General features: G+C 44.1%; 2 protein-coding genes and 1 pseudogene across 2 annotated transcripts in view; all 3 read right to left on the bottom strand.

The window, feature by feature from the left end:
- Positions 1–7,524, bottom strand: part of CHST6 (carbohydrate sulfotransferase 6) — a 30,089-nt gene extending 22,565 nt beyond the window's left edge. Inside the window, exon 1 of the mRNA XM_019940958.3 lies at positions 7,401–7,524. The gene's annotated coding sequence lies outside the window, so the exon portion shown is untranslated. The remainder of the gene's footprint in view (positions 1–7,400) is intronic.
- Positions 338–22,216, bottom strand: TMEM231 (transmembrane protein 231). The gene is made up of 7 exons (XM_004313464.4): positions 21,977–22,216; positions 21,707–21,876; positions 7,865–7,993; positions 7,401–7,544; positions 4,379–4,460; positions 2,555–2,660; positions 338–2,193 (listed from the first exon to the last, which is right to left on the bottom strand). The coding sequence occupies exons 1-7, from the start codon at positions 22,113–22,115 to the stop codon at positions 2,013–2,015; spliced, it is 951 nt and encodes a 316-aa protein (XP_004313512.1). The 5' UTR covers positions 22,116–22,216; the 3' UTR covers positions 338–2,012.
- Positions 8,000–18,978, bottom strand: LOC109550877 (putative coiled-coil-helix-coiled-coil-helix domain-containing protein CHCHD2P9, mitochondrial; annotated as a pseudogene).
- Positions 22,217–22,365: the final 149 nt, after the last annotated feature.

The following is a 22,365-nucleotide window of genomic DNA, read 5'->3' as shown; positions in this document are numbered from 1 at the left end:
TCCTGTATATTTCCATTTTTCCCCTCTTTCAGCTATAAGGTGTGATTCAGGTTCAAAAGCTACCAACATCTGATCTGTAAATAAATGTTCACCAGACGCAGTTGTAATTTTCCAGCCTGTGGTTTCCACATGCCATGTGGATTTCACCAAAAATTCGCATTTACTTGGGGCAGGGCCACAAGAGTTTTGCGAAGAGCTAACAAAAGCTCCAAGGTTTTTGGGCAGAGCCCTGGCAAAGCAAGGCTGCTGGTGAGTAACCCCAAGAAGTGTGCACAACCTCTGCCCTCTCCATCCTCCCCTTTCCAAATACTCTCCCTCTAAAGAGCCACATGCAACCTTCCAGTTTGAACATTTTAATTATAAAGTTACAAAACATCATGGTTCTTTATACACATTTTGCATGAAAATAATGTAATAAAATGCAAAGCCATGTTTATACACATCTTCAGCTATCTTTCCATGCTCATTACCTTTTGGTGATTCAAACCAGAAACCATTTTTAATTTAAATCTCAAGAAAAAAACTTTAGGCATATAAACAGCCCAAAATATTAAAAGAAAAAGCAGAGGGGTTGATATTAGGATATTTTTGTGCTTAGATACTTCAAAACAGGTTTGTTTCCAAAACTCTTATTTTGGTCAGCCTGAATGAAAAGGTGCTTTGGAAATAAAAACTGAGTCTCCAGGGTAAACTGAGGCATGCACTCAGGAGTGTGTGTGTGGATGGGAGTGAAGCGTGGATCACAGAGGGCGTGTCCTTCCAGTGCCAGTGATATCTCGGTATCATAAAGCAGGTCCAGGTGTCCTTAGGGCGAGAATGGAGAATTCTCTGCAACAGAGGCCCATTCCAGCGGTCTCTTCGGCAGACACTCACTTAGTCATGAGGGTAATCTGGCTGGACTGCGTGTCATTCTGCTAAAGGCCAGGCCTGGATTGGGCTGCCTGGGCTAGCATCCTCTTTATCCCCTCCCTGCTCCTTGTGTGTCCTCTCCAAAGCGGCCCACTCTGATGGGCACCCTGTTCCTTAGTCGAGGGAAACACAAGTAGCTGGGCTTCCCGCTAGCCCTCCAAGTAAACTCTGTGGTGTCAGGCAGTGGGAGCCAATACCAACAACAGCTCCTCTGTCACCCATGTCCTTTTCAAGAAGGGGGAGGGCTGTCAAGGAGAAGGAGTGGCAAGCGTCCAGGGTGTTGGGTGAGGGCCAAAGAGAAAGAACCTGTTGTTACACTCCTTACTTCCCCCACTGTTGCTGAGGGGCTTGTGAAAGGAACAGCACTTCTGACTGCAGCCTGCTATTCCAGGGGCCCAGACAGAGGGCAAAGAGCCAGCCACAGCAGGGCAGGGATAAAGGGCTGTTCAGCTGAGCTACCGACAGATGACTGTCTGTTAGACTCGGGGCAGGTGGATGGATGGTCCTAGTGTCCTCAAGTCGCCCACCCTCCCGCACGTGCACACATGTGCTCTGGAGCGCTCCCTTTCTCACTCTCCAGATCTCCAGTTAAAGGCCTCTCAGTGCTGGAAATCAGTTCTGAATGGGAAATTTAGATGCCCAGGAGTGGAAAGTGCTGATGATTTGCATATCTATCACCAGAGAGCCCTGAAAAGAGTAAAACGTGGTTTACAATAGGGGGAAGAAATACATAGCATGTTTCTCAGTTCAAGAGAGGAAAAGTCTTTGCTTGACCAGAGATGGGACTCTTTCCAAGCTCTCTGAACTGACTGTAGTTTTCTCCTGAAATTCAAGTCAGAGACAAAAAACAAAAGCAAATTATAGCCTTCAGGAACCCTCAGAAACATTTCCACAAACTAGTCCGTGATTATTTTTGTAGGCGCGTAGAAAATATAGAATTTGTGTAGAGGGAAATTAGAAAGGAATGTTCTTTGTCTCTGATAGGAAAAGCACACACGTGGGCAAGTTGGGCAAGTGTCCACAGGCTCTTTTCAGAAATTTCTAAGATGACAGTCCTCAGAAGACAACAGTGAGGTAGCTCAGAGTTTTCAGACAGGGTCTTCTTAAGATAAATGCTCCTTATACAGTTCTCCCTGGGGCACTGCTGTTACAGGGATTGTGGTCACCACCTGATTTTGAAACACAAATCTTTTGATTCTTTCAAATACCCAGAGGAAGATAAGTAGGATACTGACATACTGGATCCAAGCAAACTTTATCATTTCCCAGAATCCTGGTAGATAAGTACAAACAGTTAAGGAATCACAGATGACATTTTCTAAGGAAATGTTAAACCAAAGGGTTAGTTTAGACAGAAAATGGCAAAAATGTTTCAAATACCCTTAAGATAAAAGAGATAATAAAAGATTATTAAGATATAAATATGGATGATTCTGATCTAGAAGAATTACTCAAGAAGAAATAGGAACAGGAAATGAATATTTTTTCCTGTATGAACTGCAGACAGACAGTCATTTGCGTGGGGGCTACAAATGCAGCAATTTCCAGTCTGAGGCTTCCCACATCTGTTCCTTCCTGGGACAACTGAGGAATCCTTTCCTTTTTTGAAACCCAGCTACTGTTGGCCCTTTAACAGAAAGGATATGAGATGACTTCCATGGGGTATCGGATGACAGCATTAATCACAAATGGAGCTTCTGCAGCCCTTCCCACCAGCCAGATGGGGTTGGGGTCAGTCAGGATGGTGGTTACTGCAACACAATGGGGAGTTAATCCATGAACACTCTCTTCGGCAATAAAATATTGAGGGCTATAAAAATACTCTGACCTCTCAGGCAAATTCTGCACTTCGGAACTCATAGCAAAGAAATAATTCAAAAGGAAAGAGAAACTGAATGTTCAAAGTTGCTCACATATTATTTGTTAAAATACTTGTTAAAATAAGTTAAAAACTTGGAAACAGTCTCTGTGTTCTACAATTGTTGAACGGCTAAGCAAAAGAATACTATGCTACCTCTGAAAAGAAAACCAATTAGAACTTTGTAGCAGTGTGGGAAAATATTTATATTACAAAGTACAAAAGAGAAGACAGATCATAAAGTGTCTCTAAACTATGATAGGAGCTGGGACTTCCCTTGTGGTCCAGTGGGGAGGACTCTGTGCTCCCAATGCAGGGGGCCTGGGTTAGATCCCTGGTCGGGGAACTAGATCCCACATGCATGCCGCAACTAAGAAGTCCGCATGCTGCAACTAAAAAAAAAAAAAAAAAGATCCTGCATGCAGCAACTAAGACCCGGTGCAGCCAAAATAAATAAATAATAAACTATGATAGAAGCTGTATAAAAAAATCTACACATGTACAAAGACTGGAAGGAATTAAGAAAGAAAAGTTGATTTGTAGATAAACGTTTTTGTGTTCTAAAATTCTTTATTTTTGGAATAACGCTGCTAGGGTATTACATAAAATCAGAAAGAAATACTGGAATTGCAGTCCCCTCACTTGTTAAATGTCTCTGTATAGTATCTATGATGTCTGGTTGCCAAGTAATGCTTTAGATGCCTTTAGAGAAAACCTCAGACCACCAACCAGCCAGATGTGCTGAGTCAAGCACACACTCAGGGACAGCCTGAGAGCCCACCTCTTGAAAGGGATGGATACCCTCGGCCTTCCAGCTAGAACCTTGGGTGCTTTCTCCTACTGCAGCTGCTGACATGGGGTGAGTCACGCACAGTCCCTATTTCCATCTGAAAACTGTGGACAGCAACTTGTCTTTGGCTTCTTTTACAGGTGTGGTGTGGGGAGGAACTCACATATCTATACATATAAACCCATCAAGTCAGCGGTGGGATACATATGGCAGTTAACTGGCACCAACCTGCCAGACCATAGGAGCAGTGGAGGGGATGGTTAGCGTGTGGGTCTTTAGATCAGGCGAAAAAGGACAAGCCCTGAGCAACCTGTTCACCTTCCATAACTGAGCATTCACTGTTTTGTTTTTAATAAATAAATGTATTTATTTATTTATGGCTGTATTGGGTCTTCATTGCTGTGCAAGGGCTCTCTCTAGTTGCAGCGAGCAGGGGATATTCTCCGTTGTGGTGTGTGGGCTTCTCATTGTGGTGGCTTCTCTTGTTGCGGAGCATGGGCTCTAGGCGCGAGAGCTTCAGTAGTTGTGGCACGCAGGCTCAGTAGTTGTGGCTTGCAGGCTCTAGAGCGCAGGCTCAGTAGTTGTGGCGCACGGGCTTAGTTGCTCCGCCGCATGTGGGATCTTCCCGGATCAGGGCTCAAACCCGTGTCCCCTGCATTTGCAGGTGGATCCTTAACCACTGCGTCACCAGGGAAGTCCCAAGCATTCACTGGTTTTGATACTTTCATATGACATGGGCTCTAATTCTGTTTCTCTCCAATAACGCCATTAACCTGTAAAGTCCTTGAGAAGCAGCTGAATGAACTCTCCCCATGACTCACCGTTCCTCTCCTGATAGGCAGCAACAATGTGTGTGAGGTCGTAGTCATGGGCAAAAGGGCTGGTCCCGTTGATTACAGATACCTGGGATTCGACAGGAGGATGTGATGTGAGCACCCAAGCGGCTTCCCCTCTGGTTTTTCCTGGTGTTTTTTTTTTTTTTTTTTTGGTACGTGGGCCTCTCACTGTTGTGGCCTCTCCCGTTGCGGAGCACAGGCTCCGGACACGCAGGCTCAGCGGCCATGGCTCACGGGCCCAGCCGCTCCGCGGCATGTGGGATCTTCCTGGACCGGGGCACGAACCCATGTCCCCTGCATCGGCAGGCGGACTCTCAACCACTGCGCCACCAGGGAAGCCCTCCCCTCTTGTTTTTCTACCCTCCTGCCCACCCAGGCTGACCTCAGAAACAACCCTCTTTTGCTTGGTGGCCCATTCCAGTATTGATAATCTTTTCTTCAAGGATGAATGAACTCCTTTGCAACAATTTAAGTCATTTACTCTCAGTCTTTCTTTTTGGAGGGATGGAAACAAGGGGTCGATATCCACCTTTAACACCTTCTACACGTTAAAAGCTATTTATAAAATACCCCTTTCTATTCCAATGGGAGAAATGATTAATTTTTTTTAAGAGACCACATTTTCAACTCCTTTGTCTTTTTCTTGCTCTTGCCTGGATTCTCTCTAATTGATCTCTTTGAAATACAGAGATGGAAATAGGATAAAGCGCAAACAGTAAGCACATAATCCTTTGAAGAAAAGAAAGATCTGCCCTCTAATATCATATTCCTGTTGATGTAATGTAATATACAAACCTTCAAATAAAAAGCGCTACATTAAGTTTATATCGACAGTCTCCTCCTTTTTAAAATACGCATGTTGGGACTTCCTTGGTGGCGCAGTGGTTAAGAATCCACCTGCCAATGCAGGGGACATAGGTTCGAGCCCTGGTTCAGGAAGATCCCACACACCGTGGAGCAACTAAGCCTGTGTGCCACAACTACTGAGCCTGCACTCTAGAGCCCGCGAGCCACAACTACTGAAGCCCGCGTGCCTAGAGCCCGTGCTCCACAACAAGAGAAGCCACAGCAATGAGAAGCCTGCGTACCGCAACGAAGAGTAGCCCCCACTCACCACAACTAGAGAAAGCCCGCGTGCAGCAACAAAGACCCAAAGCAGCCAAAAATAATTAAAACAAAACAAAATGTATGTTGATTATAGCTAGATGACCACGAATCCCAATTTATCTGGAACAGTCCTGGCTTATGCCGATAACAAATGATAACATCTCATATTCATTTTCTAAAGTAGCCCAGCCAGGGACTTCCCTGGTGGTCCAGTGGTTAAGACTCCGTGCTCCCAACACAGGGGACCTGGGTTCAGGTCAGGGAACTAGATCCCGCATGCTGCAACTAAAAAAAAGATCCCGCATACCACACCAAAGATCCCACACGTGGCAACAAAGATCCCTTGTGCTGCAACTAAGACCCAGCGCAGCCAAATAAATAAATACTAAAAAAAAAAAAAAAAAAAGTAGCCCAGCCCAACTTATACGGGCCTCCCCGTGATAATGTAAAGGTTAGTAAAAAGTGATCAGATGCATGAGTTTTGGCCTCAGAGAGACAATTCATGGCTCCGTTACTTTCAAGCTGTGGGACTTTGGGAAAATTAATCAACCCCTGTAAGCTCCAGTTTCCTCATGTGTGAGATGAGAGTTCATTCTCACATCAACTCTGAGTGCTTACAATGCAGCAGGCACTGTTTCAAGCGCTGGGGTGAGAGAAGACAGAAGACGGCAGCGCTTTTACCACTGAGGGAGATGGCAAATGAACAAACTGAAAACCTCTCTTTCATATTTCGGGTGGAGGTAAGGGGAGTAAACCTGGTGAGGAATGATGGAGGGACAGGTAAATGTTCTTTAGAAGGAGTGCCAGGGAAGGACTGTGCTCAGGAGCTTTGAACAGGGACCAGAATGGGGCAGCAGGATAAGCAACCTAGAAAGGAGCATAGGGGGACAATGACAGGACCAGCGGCTGGAGAGCAGGGAAGTTGCAAGAGAAGGCATCTCATGAGGTTGCTGTAATGATTAAATGAGATAACACATTTAAACCTCTTAACTCAGGCTGGCATGTTATATGCTTAACAAATCGTGGTTAGTATTCTTTTTCTTTTCTTCTTCTTTTTTTAAAATAAATTTATTTATTTATTTATTTAGGCTGCATTGGGTCTTTGTTGTTGCGCGCGGGCTTTCTCTAGTTGCCAGGAGCAGGGGCTACTCTTCGTTGCGGTGTGCAGGCATCTCATTGCGCTGGCTTCTCTTGTTGTGGAGCGCAGGCTTCAGTAGCTGTGGCACTCAGGCTCAGTAGTTGTGGCTCGTGGGCTCTAGAGCACAGGCTCAGTAGTTGTGGTGCATGGGCTTAGTTGCTTTGCGGCATGTGGGATCTTCCTGGACCAGGGCTCGAACCCGTGTCCCCTGCATTGGCAGGCGGACTCTCAACCACTGCCCCACCAGGGAAGTCCCAGTATTCTTTTTCAAATATTTTACATGAACTGAAAAAGATCAACTGAAATAAATACACCGTGTGTGTGTGCCCACGCGTGCGCGCACACAAAAACTATAAGCAATTCAATTCTTAAAAACAAAGACATATTCTTTTCCTCTCTTTTTACATGTAAATACAGGGGTATCTGTCTCCATATTTTAAAATAACTCATGGTAAGAATTCCTCAGAAATCCTTTTCTATGCTACCCACAAAGACATGCTATTTCCAATGTTCCTTTCTCCCTCTTCAAAGAACTTGACAAACAGTAACATACAAGGACTTCCCTGGCAGTCCAGTGGTTAAGACGCCACGCTTCCAATGCACGGGGCACGGGCTCAATCCCTGGTCCAGGAACTAAGATCCCACATGTCGCGTGGTGCGGCCAAAAAAAAAACCCCAACACACACACACACACACACACACACACACACACACCAGTAACATACAGAAAGAAAAGAGATGGACAGTAAGCAATATCCTTACGTTGTACCGAACATCTAGGCCACGATGGCTTAGGGGCTGCTTCTGCTGCAGCCTCAGGTCTCCGTTCACATATAACTGGGACCCCGGAACAGCGAAGGAGGATTGGAAGAACGCCATGCTCTGCATCACGAATGTCGACATCCTCTGAAGTCATTAGAAGGAGAGACAGTATCAATTTCGGCCAGATCCAAGGGGCTCTGGGTTCTAAGTGTCACCTGTCTGTAGTTGAAGCCTAGCCATCCCTCCTATGCCTCACTCAGCCATGCAGGAAGCACTCTGCCCAGAACCCTCTGACCTATTAATAGCTCATGTAAATTAATGTGACCTCAATGAAAAACATTCAAATTTAACTTCTGCAGTGAAATCCCAAACGACACCTCTGAAAAGTCTTCTGCAGTGTGGGTTTTCCCAGAAATCAGAAAGGGGGCTCTGTTCTATTGAAAGACAAAAGGGAAAGGACTCACGTGCAGTTGGTAGGAGAAAGTCAAGATGAGCTGCACACCAAGAACGTGCTCCGTGGACTGCAGGGGAAGCTCCAGTTTAAAATGTAACATGTCCATTTTCCCATCCTGGTTCCTGTCTTCTTCTCTAGTCTAGGAAAGCCAAAAGAGGCCAGTGACCTCGCTCCTTAATAAGCCTGGGAGGAATGCATCTCACTGTTGGACGTACACAGTGACTCATAGTTCTGCCACACAGAGGCATTATCTTCCTCACCGGAAGAAAAGAGAAAAAGGGACTTCCCTGGTGGCACAGTGGTTAAAAATCCACCTGTCGATGCAGGGGACATGGGTTTGAGCCCTGGACCGGGAAGATTCCACATGCCGCAGAGCAACTAAGCCCGTGCACCACAACTACTGAGACTGCGTTCTTGAGCCCGCGAGCCACAACTACTGAGCCCGTGTGCCGCAACTACTGCAGCCCGCGTGCCTAGAGCCTGTGCTCCGCAACAAAGAGAAGCCACCGCAATGAGAAGCCCGCACACCACAACAAAGAGTAGCCCCCGCTCGCCGCAACTAGAGAAAGCCCGCACACAGCAATGAAGACCCAACGCAGCCAATAAATAAATAATTTATTTTTTTAAAGAAAGAAAGAAAAGAAAAGAGAAAAATACATAGGTATAAGTGGATCAATCGTGGTGAAAGAGACACATATGCATGGCCCCTAAACTGCATACTTGGGCTTCTCAAATGTTCTAGGGCCAAACTGAAGAAGACCTGGAAGTGGCAGTAACGACAGTGTAAACATCTGGATGCATTGTTCTTTTTCAGTTGCCTCATTTGCTTTTTTGGTTTTATTGCTGGTGTTTTCTTTCCTTTTTAGAAACATGCCTGAGTTTGTATGGAACATTTAAATAGCATATCAAAACAGACTTCTACTTCTCTAGAAGTCAACTTTTTAAAACAGAAAAGAAAGAATCCTAATCATTATGCATTCCCCAAACAGATTCAGCAGAAAAACACCAAGCTCTATTTATATATTCTTTAACCACAGTGCTTTGATTCAGATTCTCAGTGTTGGACTGATGTCAGGGCTTTATAGCCTAGTGCATCTTTTAGTACCAATGAATACAATGAAAAAGAAAGCTAAGTAAAATCAGTGAGGCATGAAAATTACACAGGTACTTTATAAATTATGGCCATGAAAGTAGGGAAAGGACCTCCCTGGCGGTCCAGTGGTTAAGAATCCGCCTTCCAATGCAGGGGACGTGGGTTTGATCCCTGGTTGGGAATCTAAGATCCCACATGCCACGGGGCAACTAAGTCCTCAGGCCGCAACTCCTGAGCCTGCACACCACAACTAGAGAGAAGCCCCAGTGCCGCAACTAGGACCTGACACAGCCAAAAATAAATAAATAAATACTAAAAAAAAAAGTAGGGAAAACAGAGATCCAAGGAGGGAAAAACACAAATCACAGATCCTTAAAAAACATCAGAATCCAGTCTCACCTCATAGTGACCCTAAAATGATCCTAAAATGACTAGCAGGAAAGACTCACTGAAATGTGATCACTGGTGACATGATTCCTTGCCACAACTCGGGGTCTTGTTACTACAACTGATCCTTTTCCACTGTAGGTTCCCAGAAGGATTCTGCTATGGGGTATCAGCATTCCCATCTGAATTCCCCATGTACTGATTCATTTGGTTTTCCACCATATCTTTATGTGGGGGAAGAGATTCTTTGTTCTTTTTCAGGCTAGTAAGGTCGTTTGAGATGGAGATATCTCAGTTTTCAGAACCTTTCAATCATTTCTTTCCTTCTAGACAATAATGTCCTTATCCTAGGCCTTGTTATAGAGAAACCTACCCTCTCTTTCTGTTGGATACTATTTTCTCTGTCCTGTTACATCAGCTTTGCCGGTGTAGGCGAGGGATATCTGTTACCATGGCTGACGATCAGGTTACCGAGGCAATTATGTATTAGCAATTATGAGTAGGATGGAAAAGAGTCTGTGAATTCACAGGCTTGTCTTCCTGTGAATTTTTTTCAGTTGGTATCTGGGAAGATTTGGAAAACAAATCAGGTTAACTCTCTGCAGTGGATCCATGGCTTTTCTGGATCTTTAGGGTTGGATAGGAAGACAAAGATCAACAACTTGCAAGAGAGGAGAGTGACCAGGAGGGAAATGCCAGAAGAATCCAGACTCTAACACAGTCTGAGAGGGAGAGAAACACGTTTCATTTGACCTTTACAATAAGGTGAAGGTAAGCAGAGCAAGTACTATCCCCATTGTATATATGAGAAAACCAAGGCTCAGAGAGATTAAGGGATTTATGGAGTATGGCTACTATTGGTAAAGACAGGATATGAAACCACATCTTTGACTTCAAATCTGATCCTCTTTCCAGGACTAAAATGTCCAGACTTAAACTCAAGGAGAAGATGTCGGTTAAGAAAGATCTTTTTGCAAGAAGCCAGCACACTTTTACGCCATGTTCACAGAGGACAGAGATCCAGCACAGCACCATAACTGGTATCTACTTGTTAAATCCATTCATTAACCTGTCAAATATTTTCTTTTCCTTTTTTTTTTTTAACATTTATTTATTTGGCTGTGCTGGGTCTTAGTTACGGCACGTGAGATCTTTTTTTACTTGCGGCACACGGGATCTAGTTCACTGTCCAGGGATCGAACCCAGGCCCCCTGCACTGGGAACGTGGAGTCTTAACCACTGGACCACCAGGGAAGTCCCAACCTGTCAAATATTTTCTGAGGGCCTACTATGTGCCAGGCATTGCTTCAGGTTCTGGGAATATAATGGCAAACAAAATGGACAAAGTCCCCACCCTAATGGAGCTTACATTCCCAGCCAGGGAGGCAGAAAGTAAATCAACAAACAGATATGTGCTAACAGGTAGTGCTAAGTGTCACAAAGAAAAATGAAGCAAACTAAAATTAGAGAATGACCAGGACAGAACAAAAATTTTTATACAAAGTATTCAGGAATACCTGACTGTCCGAGAAGTCAGGTGAAGTGAGGTGATAAGACATATAAATGTCTTGGGGAAGAGTGATCCAAGCTAATAAAGCACACATACTCTGGGTGAAAGCGGGTCAGTGTTTAACGGAGTGAGATGAGGCCAGTGCAGCTAAGCAGAGTGCATGAGCTGGAGACAGTGGAAGATGAGGGCCCAGACAGGCCCATGGGGATGAGTGATGGTGCAAATGGTGCATCTCCCACAGAGGACCTGTCACCAAGTAAGACTCTCACTCCCTTGGGGCTGGCAAGGTGAGTTACATCACTGTGCTATCACTTGGACCACTGATGGAATCAATTAGCTAATTCCATTTACTTCAAACCAAGCTTAACACAAAATGCAACAGCTACAAAGGCAGGTGTTCAATGAGCTAATACTTTTTTTTAAACATTTTAAAAATATTTATTTATTTATTTTTGGCTGTGTTGGGTCTTTGTTGCTGCACATAGTTGCGGCGAGCAGGGGCTACTCTTTGTTGTGGTCCATGGGCTTCTCATTGCGGAATACGGGCTCTAGGTGTGCAGGCTTCAGTAGTTGTGGCGCACAGGCTTAGTTGCTCCGAGGCCTGTGGGATGTTCCCGGACCCGTGCTTGAACCCATTTCCCCTGCATTGGCAGGTGGATTCTTATCCACTGCGCCACCAGGGAAGTCCCCTCAATGAGCTAATACTTCTTTAACACAAGTTTAGGATTAGTAACTAAAATCCAATGGGTGTGTCTGGCTAAGAGAATTCATAAATCACACCATCACCTTATTTCTATAAGGTATATGTGCAATTTGGAGCAATTTTTATATCCACGGTTCATCCTGTCTCGTCCCTCTGTATACCCCAGGAGAGAAGTATTATTACTAGTAATAATTAGCAATAGTTAGAGAGGTAGGTACTGTCATCCTCTTTATATAGTTACTTTGAGGCCAAGAGAGGGTATGGAACCCAATGACAGAACTGGGGTTAGAACTTAAGTTTACTGACTCCTGATTCTATAATAGCCCATAAGAACCCTAATTTCAAAGATTTCTGGAGTTAAAACACGTAATCCTTTACAGGTATGTGTGAAATCAATACTAACATACTAGATAGGATAAATACAGGCATCGTTGGATTTAGTCAATGCCCATCAGTCCACCTGTATCAATCAGGGTCCAATCAGGAAGGAAGAAATGAAAATAAACAGTTATTTTAACAGGGGAATGTAGTATAGGGGATAACTAATAACACAGGCATTAGTGGACTAAAAAAGCAAACAGGGAACACTTTTTGCAGGATAACTACCTAGGGCCGGAGAAGAAAAGGAAGAGGCTGGCGTTACCTCAAGGAGCTAGGACTTAGACCTCAAAAAGGGAGTGCTGTCAGCTGGTACTGGTACCTTTGGAGATAGGATGAAGAACCCATGAGGGAGTCAATAAGGCAGGAGGAAAGATGTACTCCTTGCTGTTTGCATCACCCCAGCAATGGTTCTTCACCCTGGTTGCAATTTCTGGTTTTCTGCCACTCCCAGAACAAGGCTCACCATGCCTCCTACTGGCAGAATCTAACAGGGAGCCAGTAGGCAAAGGAAAATGTGGTTTTCAGTATCTCAGCATGAGCATCACAAAGGAGAGTATAGGAGGGTAGGTTTGGAGCTGAGACAAGACCTAATAACCAGCACAGCATCTGACAGTAAGAGTAGCTGTATATTTAACTAGTGCCATTGTTTCCACAGTGCCTTGACTTGCAACATTTTTCTCATCAGGGATTCTACAGTATTTGATAGTTTGCTGGAATTTTATTTGGTTCCTGTTTGTTTTCATATCTTTTATTCTCTAGAGTCATACTCTTTTTTTTCTTTTTTTTTTTTTTTTTTTGCTGTGCCACGTGGCTTGCAGGGTATTAGTTCCCTGACCAGGAATCAAACCCAGCTCCTGGCAGTGAAAGCACAGAGTCCTAACCACTGGACCACCAGGGAATTCCCTAGAGTCATATTCTTTTACTGAAGGTTAATTTCCTAGTTTATACCAGTGTCCACTTTACCATATACTTGTCATCATTGGGGTTTCCCATTTTTTCTTTTTAAGCTGATAGTACTCTTTGACACCAGTCTTTGGGTCTCCAGCAAAGTAGGAACTACTACTCCATGTCTCCTAGACATATAAAATCCTTGCTACCTGTATTTCAATTAACCTAAGATACCATTAATTATAAAATGTACCAATATTTTATATACCAGTAAGAAAGCAAAAAATATTTCCAATTAAACTATGACACAATGCTTTCTAATCACTAAGGGTATTTATGTTATACTTATTGAAAGAGCTTTTAGATTTAGGCATATTAATATCAGATATCCTATTTATGCACATAGAAAAATATATGCAAAATAAATTGATCCAGGGATTCTTAAAACTTCTTTACATCATGATTCTTTGAATCATTTTTTGACTCAGTATTATCCATACTTTTCTATGCAAGTTTGTCCTTTGTGCCATGAAGCACACTGCTGCTTTTTTACAGCATTTAAAAAACATTCACTAAGGGAACTAAAATTCACTGGTCTGGGTTCATAAGCAGGCTTTAAAATTCTGTGGAGTTATCCTACTATTAAGTGCCTCTTGAACCTTCCCTTACCTGCTTATCACTTGGTTCTTAGGGTTAAAATGTTTTATTATTGTCTCTGGGGTTTTCTTTCAAGTTGCTGATGTCCCTTCTGCAAGTTTTGGTGCTGGTACTTTTGAGTTTTCATATGTAGTCAATGAGGACTAGCCAAGCCTGTCTTCTGGACAACAGCTATCGTAAGATACCACTGACAGGGCTTCCATAGTGGCGCAGTGGTTGGGAGTCCGCCTGCCGGTGCAGGGGACGCGGGTCGTGCCCCGGACCGGGAGGATCCCACGTGCCGCTGAGCAGCTGGGCCCGTGAGCCGTGGCCTCTGAGCCTGTGTGTCCGGAGCCTGTGCTCCGCAGCGGGAGAGGCCACAGCAGTGAGAGGCCCGCGTAAAACAAAACAAAACAAAAAAGATACCACTGACAGGCAGACACATTCTGATTTCGGAGAGGAGAAAAAACATGTCTCAGACACACAATACCCTCCACTCATCTTCTTGCATCCTCTTGTAGTCTTCAGCCCCCATATTCTCTGGGTCACACATGCTTAAAGAACCAAGTCAGGCTCATTGAGGAAAAAGGTCACTCTGTGCTTTTTTTCTTCTTTCATTAGAAACAAGAAACTTGACTTTTAAAGCATTAAAAGCATAGGGACTTCAGAGACGCTGTCCAAAGTGAGCTGACTAAAGCAGAAACAAGGCCGTTTCTGACTTCTAAGGCATTTTCCCAAATTAGCACCCGCAAAGCCACCTCCAAGCATTTGGTCAAACTTTTTTTTTTTTGGTACGCGGGCCTCTCACTGTTGTGGCCTCTCCCGTTGCGGAGCACAGGCTCCGGACGCGCAGGCTCAGCGGCCATGGCTCACGGGCCCAGCTGCTCCGCGGCACGTGGGATCCTCCCGGACCAGGGCACGAACCCGTGTCCCCTGCATTGGCAGGCAGACTCCCAACCACTGTGCCACCAGCGAGGCCCTCATTTGGTCAAACTTTGACCTAAAACCACTGCTTCCTTGGCTCTCTGGGCAGTTTCTTGGACAGGTCGTAGTCAGTCTAGCTTTATGTTCAGAGTTAGAAGAGTATTTTGCTGCACTAGGGTTAAGAGTATAAGACACAAAAGAAGAAACCTTGGGGACTTCCCTGGTGGTCCAGTGGGTAAGACTCTGCGCTCCCAATGCAGGGGGCCAGGGTTTGATCCCTGGTGGGAGAACTTGATCCTGCATGAATGCCTCAACTAAAAAAAAAGATCCTGTGTGTCACCACTAAGACCCGGAGCAGCCTAAATAAATAAAAATAAATCTTAAAAAACCCCCAAGAAACCCTTGAGCTGTAGTCCTGACTGCTCAGCTGAGAGCTAGAAACTGTCACTTAGCTCTGAGTCTCGTTCTCTTCATCTGTAAAATGGGGGTTATAACCTCTACCTCACAAGGTTACTGTGAGGCTTAAAGAGATAATATATGTAAAATATCAATGGCTAACACTTTACTAAGTGATTGTTAAAGGCCAAGTATCACATACAGGAATTTAAATGTATTATCTAATGATGAAATGCTTAGCACATGCCAGAGGCATGGTAAATCAATAGCAATTTCAATTTTATTCATTTATTTGGCCATGCTGTGGGGCTTGTGGAATCTTAGTTCCCAGACCAGGGATCTAGTCAGTGAAAGCGCGAAGTCCTAACCTGGAAATTCCCAATAGCAATTTTTATTACTATGGCTTGTAAGCATATCACCAGGATATCACCAACCTGCTTTTAAAAAAATTTAGACATAATTCACATACCATAAAATTCACCCTTTTGCTACAATTCAGTAGATTTTAGTATATTCACAAAGTTGTGTGACTATCACCACTGATTCCAATTTCAAAACATTTTCATCAGCCCCCAAAGAAACCACATACCCATCCCCACTAGCAGTCACTACCCATCTCTCCTCTCCACCAATTAATTCCCCAAGTTCCCGGAATCCCTAATCCACCTTCTGTCTCTACAGATTTGTCTATTCTGGACATGTCATCTAAATGGAATCATACAACATGTGCTGTTTTGTGGCTGAATTCTTTTACTTAGCAAAAAGGTTCATCCATGTTGTAGCACACAGCATGACTCCATTCCTTTCTGTGGTTGGGTAATATTCTATTGTACGGATATAACATATTTTGTTATCCATTCACTCACTGATGGACGTTTGGGTTGTTTGGACTTTTTTTTTGAATTGTTATTGCTCTTATGAATGAGGCTGCTATGAACATTTGTGCACAAGTTTCTGTGTACACATGTGTCCTCAATTTTGGGGGGTACACATATGCCTAGGAGTAGGGATGCTGGGACACAGGATAACTCTATGTTTTTTTCTTTATTTTGGAAAGAAAATCACTTTATTCTAATTAATTCACAAACAAAAGCTTGTTTAAGAGGCCAAACATCTGCCCAGCCCCAAACTCAATACCATCTCATGAGCTTCTACATGGTGAGAATACCCTCTTCCACTGCAATTCTGAAGCACAAAAGCTATTAATGATCGAGGAGAGGCTTAACTGGTGGTTTCACACTTTATATCTTCACTATCAATTATATTTTTAATGCTAAATCAACATGGTCATGAGAGATGATTTTTCATGTCTTCAGTTGGAACTTCTTGATGAAGCTAACCCGTTCGCCAATTTGCACTGTTTCAGCACCTCACTGAAACCTTCACAAAGCTTAAGGTCACCCTGGTTCAGTGCACACTCCAAAAACTATTTCACCTGAAAAAAGCATGGGCCATTCTGCTGCTGCTGTGCCGGCTGGGTTCCCTGAGGCTCCCGTTAAGTGACGTCAGGCCTTGAGGGCTCAGCATTACTTCCTCTACTGAAGCCACCAGGGAGGGCATGACCCAGAGTGTGGCGGACGCTGGCTGCAGTGGTTGCCATCTGGGCCATCAGACCTGGCTGCCGGGGAGCAGCAGCAGGGGAGCCAACAGCAGACGGTGGAGCCGCTGCTGGTGGCTGAGCTGCGGGCGCTGGCCTGGGCACGGTTCTCATCTGAGGGGCCCGGCTGGCTGGAGGGGCCACGCCGAAAGTGCAGCTTCGGCTTCCAGAGGAATCTTAAATGCGCGGCGAAGCGGGGACTAGAAGAGCGAGGATAACTCTATGCTTAACTTTTTGAGGAACTGCCAACTATTTTCCAAAGTAACTGTGGCATTTTATATACTTACCTGCTTTTAAAATTTTACTGGTTTTTTGGTTTGCTTTTGTTTTACACGGCGCTTTCTAAATTTTTCCTTTAAAAATTGTCATTGTAATTTAAAAATTTTGAATATGTATTACATTCCCATGTTACAAAATTATAATGGTACAAAAGGCTATGTAGTGAAAAATTTCTCTCCCACCTTAACCTCAGCCACCTAGTTCCTTCCCCAGAGCAATCAATATTGTCAGTTTCTTTTGAATTCTTCCAGAGATAGCTGAAGCATGCATGTGTGTGTATGTAAATACACACATTCGTATATTTTGGGGTTTTTTTTTCTATTTTTATACAAATGGAAGCATATTATATACAATTTTTGTTTTTTACACTTATCAATTTCTCTTGGAGGTAATTCCACATCAATAGATATAAATCCAACTTCATTAAAAAAAAAAGCTACGTAACATTCCACTAGGTAGATGTAACAACTTTTTAAATGAGTCTTCTATTGCTACATAGGTTGTTTACCATTTTTTAAAAAATTTATTTATTTTATTTATTTATTTTTCGCTGCGCTGGGTCTTCATTGCTGCGCGTGGGTTTTTCTCTAGGTGTGGCGAGCGGGGGTTACTCTTTGCTGTGGTGCTTGGGCTTCTTATTGCAGTGGCTTCTCTTGTTGCAGAGCACGGGCTCTGGGCGTGTGGGCTTCTGTAGCTGTGGCACTCGGGCTCAGTAGTTGTGGCTCGCGGGCTCTAGAGAGCAGGCTCAGTAGTTGTGGCGCACGGGCTTAGTTGCTCCGCGGCATGTGGGATCTTCCCAGACCAGGGCTTGAACCCGTGTCCCCTTCATTGGCAGGCAGATGCTTAACCACTGCACCACCAGGGGAGCCCTGTGGTGCTACAGACAATGCTGCAATGAGCAACTTTTTACATATGTCATTTCACATGTGTGCACAAACCTTAGGATACCTTACTAGAAGTAGAAGCAGGCACATGAATTGGTAATTTTGACATATATGGACAAACAAATATGGTCCTTAAAAGGGTTTTATCAATCTACACTTCCACCAGAGATATACAGGAGTGTATGCACAATTCCCTACATCTTGCTCACCGTGCTACGAAACTTCAATTTTTGCCTATTTGATAGATAAAAATGATATCTCAATTATTCTTAATTTGCATCTAATTACGAGCACGATTTCATATGTTTAAGAGTTATGTGTTGAGAAATAGAATACTGCCTGCCACATCAGTAAACAAAGGATGTCACAGTCATTAGCGATTACACCCACGCTGATGGTGAGCTGGCGAGCCCTGAGGGAACTCAGGACAGAAACAAAGAATACCTGCCATCTAGCAGCCATCAGACTGCAGCCACTCCCCATGGTGCACCCTGAGGAAATTCAGGATGTGAAAACACAGGATACTGGCCCCAGACAGCTGAGGTGCATATCAAAGGAATGATTTCAGTGAGCCCAAACTCTAGCATCTTCCCATACATAGCAAAGCGCTAAATTCCTTAACTTGAGATCTAGTTTTCTTTTACTAACAGTAATCTTTTGTTCCTACTACCTGCCCTTTGTTGCAAAACTCCTGTATATCCTACCTCACCTCCTTGGAGCAGTTTTCTCAGGGTTACTAGAGATGCTGCCTCCTAGGCTTGAAGTCCTCAGTATGTCTGCCTAATAAAACATAACTCTCAACTTTTAGGCTGTGCATATGTTTTTTTAGTTCACAGTGTGTTTTGTCTTCTATAAACTGTTCATATTCTTTGCCCATTTTTTTACTAGGTAGTTGGTCTTTTAATTATAGATCTGTAGGCACTTTATGTTAGGAAAATTAGCCCTTTACAAGTGATACAAATAGTAAAACTTTTTTCCTTGTTGTCATTTGTATTTTGGCTTTGCTTATGGTTTTCACCAGGCCAATGATTTTTTAAATTATATACTTGCATTTATCAAAAAAGTTTCTTTTATGCCTTCTAAATTTTACGTCATACTTAGAGATTTAAAAGCTTTCACTCTTGGGGGCTTCCCTGGTGGGGCAGTGGTTGAGAGTCCGCCTACTGATGCAGGGGACACGGGTTCGTGCCCCGGTCCGGGAAGATTCCACATGCCGCAGAGCGGCTGGGCCCGTGAGCCATGGCCGCTAAGCCTACGCGTCCGGAGCCTGTGCTCCGCAACGGGAGAGGCCACAACAGTGAGAGGCCCGCGTACCGCAAAAAAACAAAAAACAAAACAAACAAAAAAGCTTTCACTCATTTGTTTCAGTACTTTTATGATTTTAAATTTAATTTTGATCTATCTGGACTTTAATTCTGCTGTACAGTCTCTGAGGACTAGCGCCATCTTTACGCACTGATTTAAAATGCCACCTTTGTCATATTAGGGTCCATTTCCATACTTTTTATATAATTCCCCAAACCACACTACTTTACTTATTAGAGCTTTAAGGTATACTTTAATATCTGGTAGACCTCTTTCCCTTGTATTGATATTATCCTTTTTCTCCTAGAATTTTTGCTTACTTTTTTTCTGTACTTCCTTTATATCTTCTAACTATTTATTTGTATCTCATGATTTCAAACTGTTCTCAAACTAAGAGCTCAGCCAGCAAGGAAGCAAATAACTTACTGAGAAAGACTGTAGACAAGGTCATAAATTACTTATAGAGGCTTAGAATGGAGAGAAAAAAAAGACTAAGAAAAAGGAGCTTTGGCTTTATGTTTTACAGTGTAAAACTGCCCAGTATTAAAGAGGATTGATAGCTCTGGACACCATAAAAACAAGAGGTAGTCTTGGCTTCACAAAATCGCAACACACACACACCAGAAGTAGGGGGTTGGTGGGCAGTGCTCTCAAGGGAGTGGTTTCTGGTTACAGAGATAAGAGGCTAACTAGCAATCCAACTGGGAAGCCAACCCAGGTCATGGTGGATGAACAAGTGAAAAGAACACATGAATGAAACCTAATGCTGTATCCTTGTTTTCATGATTATTTTAAGTTTTCATATTATTTCTTAGACTCAAGTAACCAGAAAGTATGACAGATAGGAATAAACAAAGGTAAAGAAAAAATTTCTACCAAAAATTTAAAAGATAAGGAATGCTAACCTAAAGTAAAACTAACAAGTTAATTTTTTGTGTGTTTATAATACAAACAAGAACAACAACCTTTGTTTCCACTTTTGGAAAGGAAACACAGGTGGAACAGAAGTACAGTGGGTTTACAGGGAAAAGGAAACGTACCTCGATGCTGGACTCTCCCCCGCAGTCACCCTTCCCCAGAGGCATTATAATCTCAAATGAGATTTGAGAAAAAATGGGCAATATGTCATGATTAGGGAGGAGCTGCGAAAATAAATTTGTCTCTACTCCGCTTCTATTTTTAAATAAATTTAAAAGACCTGATCATTTAAAGAATCAAAGTGTTCAACAATGTTTGTTACAAAAACCTGCAGGCTTCCACCCACAGGGCAACTAATTTTGCCTCATTTACCTTATTATTTAGAAATGTATCTCCATGTCTTTACACAACCTTGGCATTGGCTGGCACTTCTCAACTTCCATTTCAGGCATCCTCTATTGTCTTCCCACAAGGAGGGATGATTTAGTTTTCTTTCCCCCTCCCTTCCAGCCAGCACTGCCGCCTTCCCATCCCCCCAGTAGCGTTAAAGTCTTATTCTGGTTAGTTAACATTCAGTGTTCACCAAATTATGATATGTAAATCCTATTCATAACTCTGATTGCTTTTCCTTACTTTTATTTTTCTGGAGTTAATAATTATTTTATTTGCTTGCTTAGTTTTCTATGTATTTATACAATTTCAACAAACAGCTTCTATTCCAATTCCTCACAATTTGATGTCTAAAGGTGTATGACTTATTCAAAATCTTGTTCACTGCAGTATTCTACTAGTGAAAAAGTAAAAGCAAATCAAAAATCCACCAACAGGCAACTGTTAAATCCACTGCAGTTTTCCATATCATGAAATACTTTGCAGACCCTAAAACGAAGGTTAATTAACAAGTATTGATACATGTACCAAACTGAGCCTTTAATTTTATGTCATTATACGTACCTGTAACTCTTTAATTTTTTACAATGAGCATGCATTTTTATAGTCAGGAAAAAAAAGGAAATTTAAAGTAATCATAAAAATAATCGGAATCATATTTTGTTTGCGGTTATTCATATGACCAATCAGATTTTAAAATTTTTGTCATTTTGTTTAGTTGCTGGGCAAAAAGTCAATTTTTTTTTCCGCTGCACAAATTTGACTGTAGGCCAATCATCTCAGAGATGTCTAAAGAGATTCAACTTTGGAAGAAGGAAATCCAGATTTTTCCTACTTCTAAAGGAAAATGTTTTCACAAAATGAGTGTAAAGGGGGTGATTGTATAGGAAGCCCTCACTTATCTTGAACCAGATACTAGATTACAGACAGTAAAATGCTTCATTTTCATCCCAGACAGCGGCAGGATGGAGCGGCATCTAAGGAGGCGAGCCCAGGGAGGCGGGCCTGGGCCAGCAGCACATTCTGCGGAGGTTGCTTAACCAACCAGCACGTTGGCTTCCGCGTGTCAGTCTGCCTAAAAATGCCTGACCTTTCCGTTCCTACCGAGTGCTGATGCACTACTGCAGCTGCACGACGGGGTAATTAACTAGACCACCACTCGGCCTTCACGACTCATAAGGCAACTTTCGCGACCACCCTTCCATTAGGAAGGGGCAGGCCCACGGAAATGACGGGGTCGGACACAGGTTGCCCCCCAGGTTTCTAGCCTCTGTATAGGTCACAGACGCTGACAGCTGTAGCTAACTTTATTGGGGTGGTGGACGGCTTGGAGAAGTCGAATGAAACAACAAATTTGCTCCCCAGGAAATTAAACATAAGCTCGGGTCAGTGAACTTGTGCACAGAACTTCCCGTGGGTTCGTGACTCCCTCAGACCCAAGCCGGGCTCCCCCGGACACAGGGGCCGGGGCTCCGGCCGCGGCGCGCCCTCCCATCCCTTCCCCCATCCCCACCGCAGCCCAGTACCGGCGGGCGGCTGGGCCCAGGCGGGAACCACGCACCGAAACGAGCGGGACGCGCAGGTGATCCCCCTGCAGCCGGTTGAAGGCGGGAAACGTGCTCCAGGCTAGGAAACCACCGTGCTCGGGTCCTAGCAAGGCCACGAGCAGCACCTGGTGCTGGAAGCGCACGGTCGGCTGCTCCTCATAGCTGCTCCGTTTCAGCCAAAACCCTGAGGTAAAAAGGGCGGGAGGCGGAGGGGCCGAGGTCAGGGAAGCCGGCGCGGTCGCCGCGGAGAGCCGCGTCGCGCACCGGCCGGGGGGCAGGCTCACCGTGGCTCCGGAAGGCCACCAGTAGCGGCGGGATGTACGTGAGCGCGGCGGACAGCATCAGGAACAGCGCGGCCTTAGAGCAGAGCCCCGCGCGGTAGCCCCGCTCCACTGGGTGAGAGAAGAGCTCGTAGAGCGCCATGAGGGCAGCGGTGAGTCGGGCCAAGAGCTCGGGATTCCTTGGCGGTTCCAGAGATTCGACAAACTTTGGCTTCTCCTGGTTGCCATAGCCTTGGTCTCCACGGCAACCGACGGGGCAGGGAAAGGAACCAATAGCAAGGAGACGGGCTTCGGTAGGGGTGGGGCTAACGGGGCGGCGCCCGCAACTGAAGTGTAGTCGTCGCTTTACGCATTACTTGCGCTTTCCCAAAGGCGGACTGTTTCTGTGTACC

The sequence above is a fragment of the Tursiops truncatus genome, chromosome 19 (genome assembly GCF_011762595.2).
Source record: "Tursiops truncatus isolate mTurTru1 chromosome 19, mTurTru1.mat.Y, whole genome shotgun sequence".
NCBI classification, from domain to species: domain Eukaryota; kingdom Metazoa; phylum Chordata; class Mammalia; order Artiodactyla; family Delphinidae; genus Tursiops; species Tursiops truncatus.
Note: the sequence above shows the minus strand (reverse complement) of the source record. Positions and strands in the feature narration are given on the sequence as shown.

Excerpts from the sequence above, each read along its gene's own strand:
- TMEM231 (XM_004313464.4), bottom strand. The coding sequence starts at position 22,115 with ATGGCGCTCTACGAGCTCTTCTCTCACCCAGTGGAGCGGGGCTACCGC. Across the intron at positions 7,994-21,706 it reads TGCGCGTCCCGCTCGTTTCG|ACTAGAGAAGAAGACAGGAA; the intron begins GTGCGTGGTTCC and ends TGGCTTTCCTAG. Across the intron at positions 2,661-4,378 it reads TGCCTATCAGGAGAGGAACG|TAACCACCATCCTGACTGAC; the intron begins GTGAGTCATGGG and ends ATTGTGTTGCAG.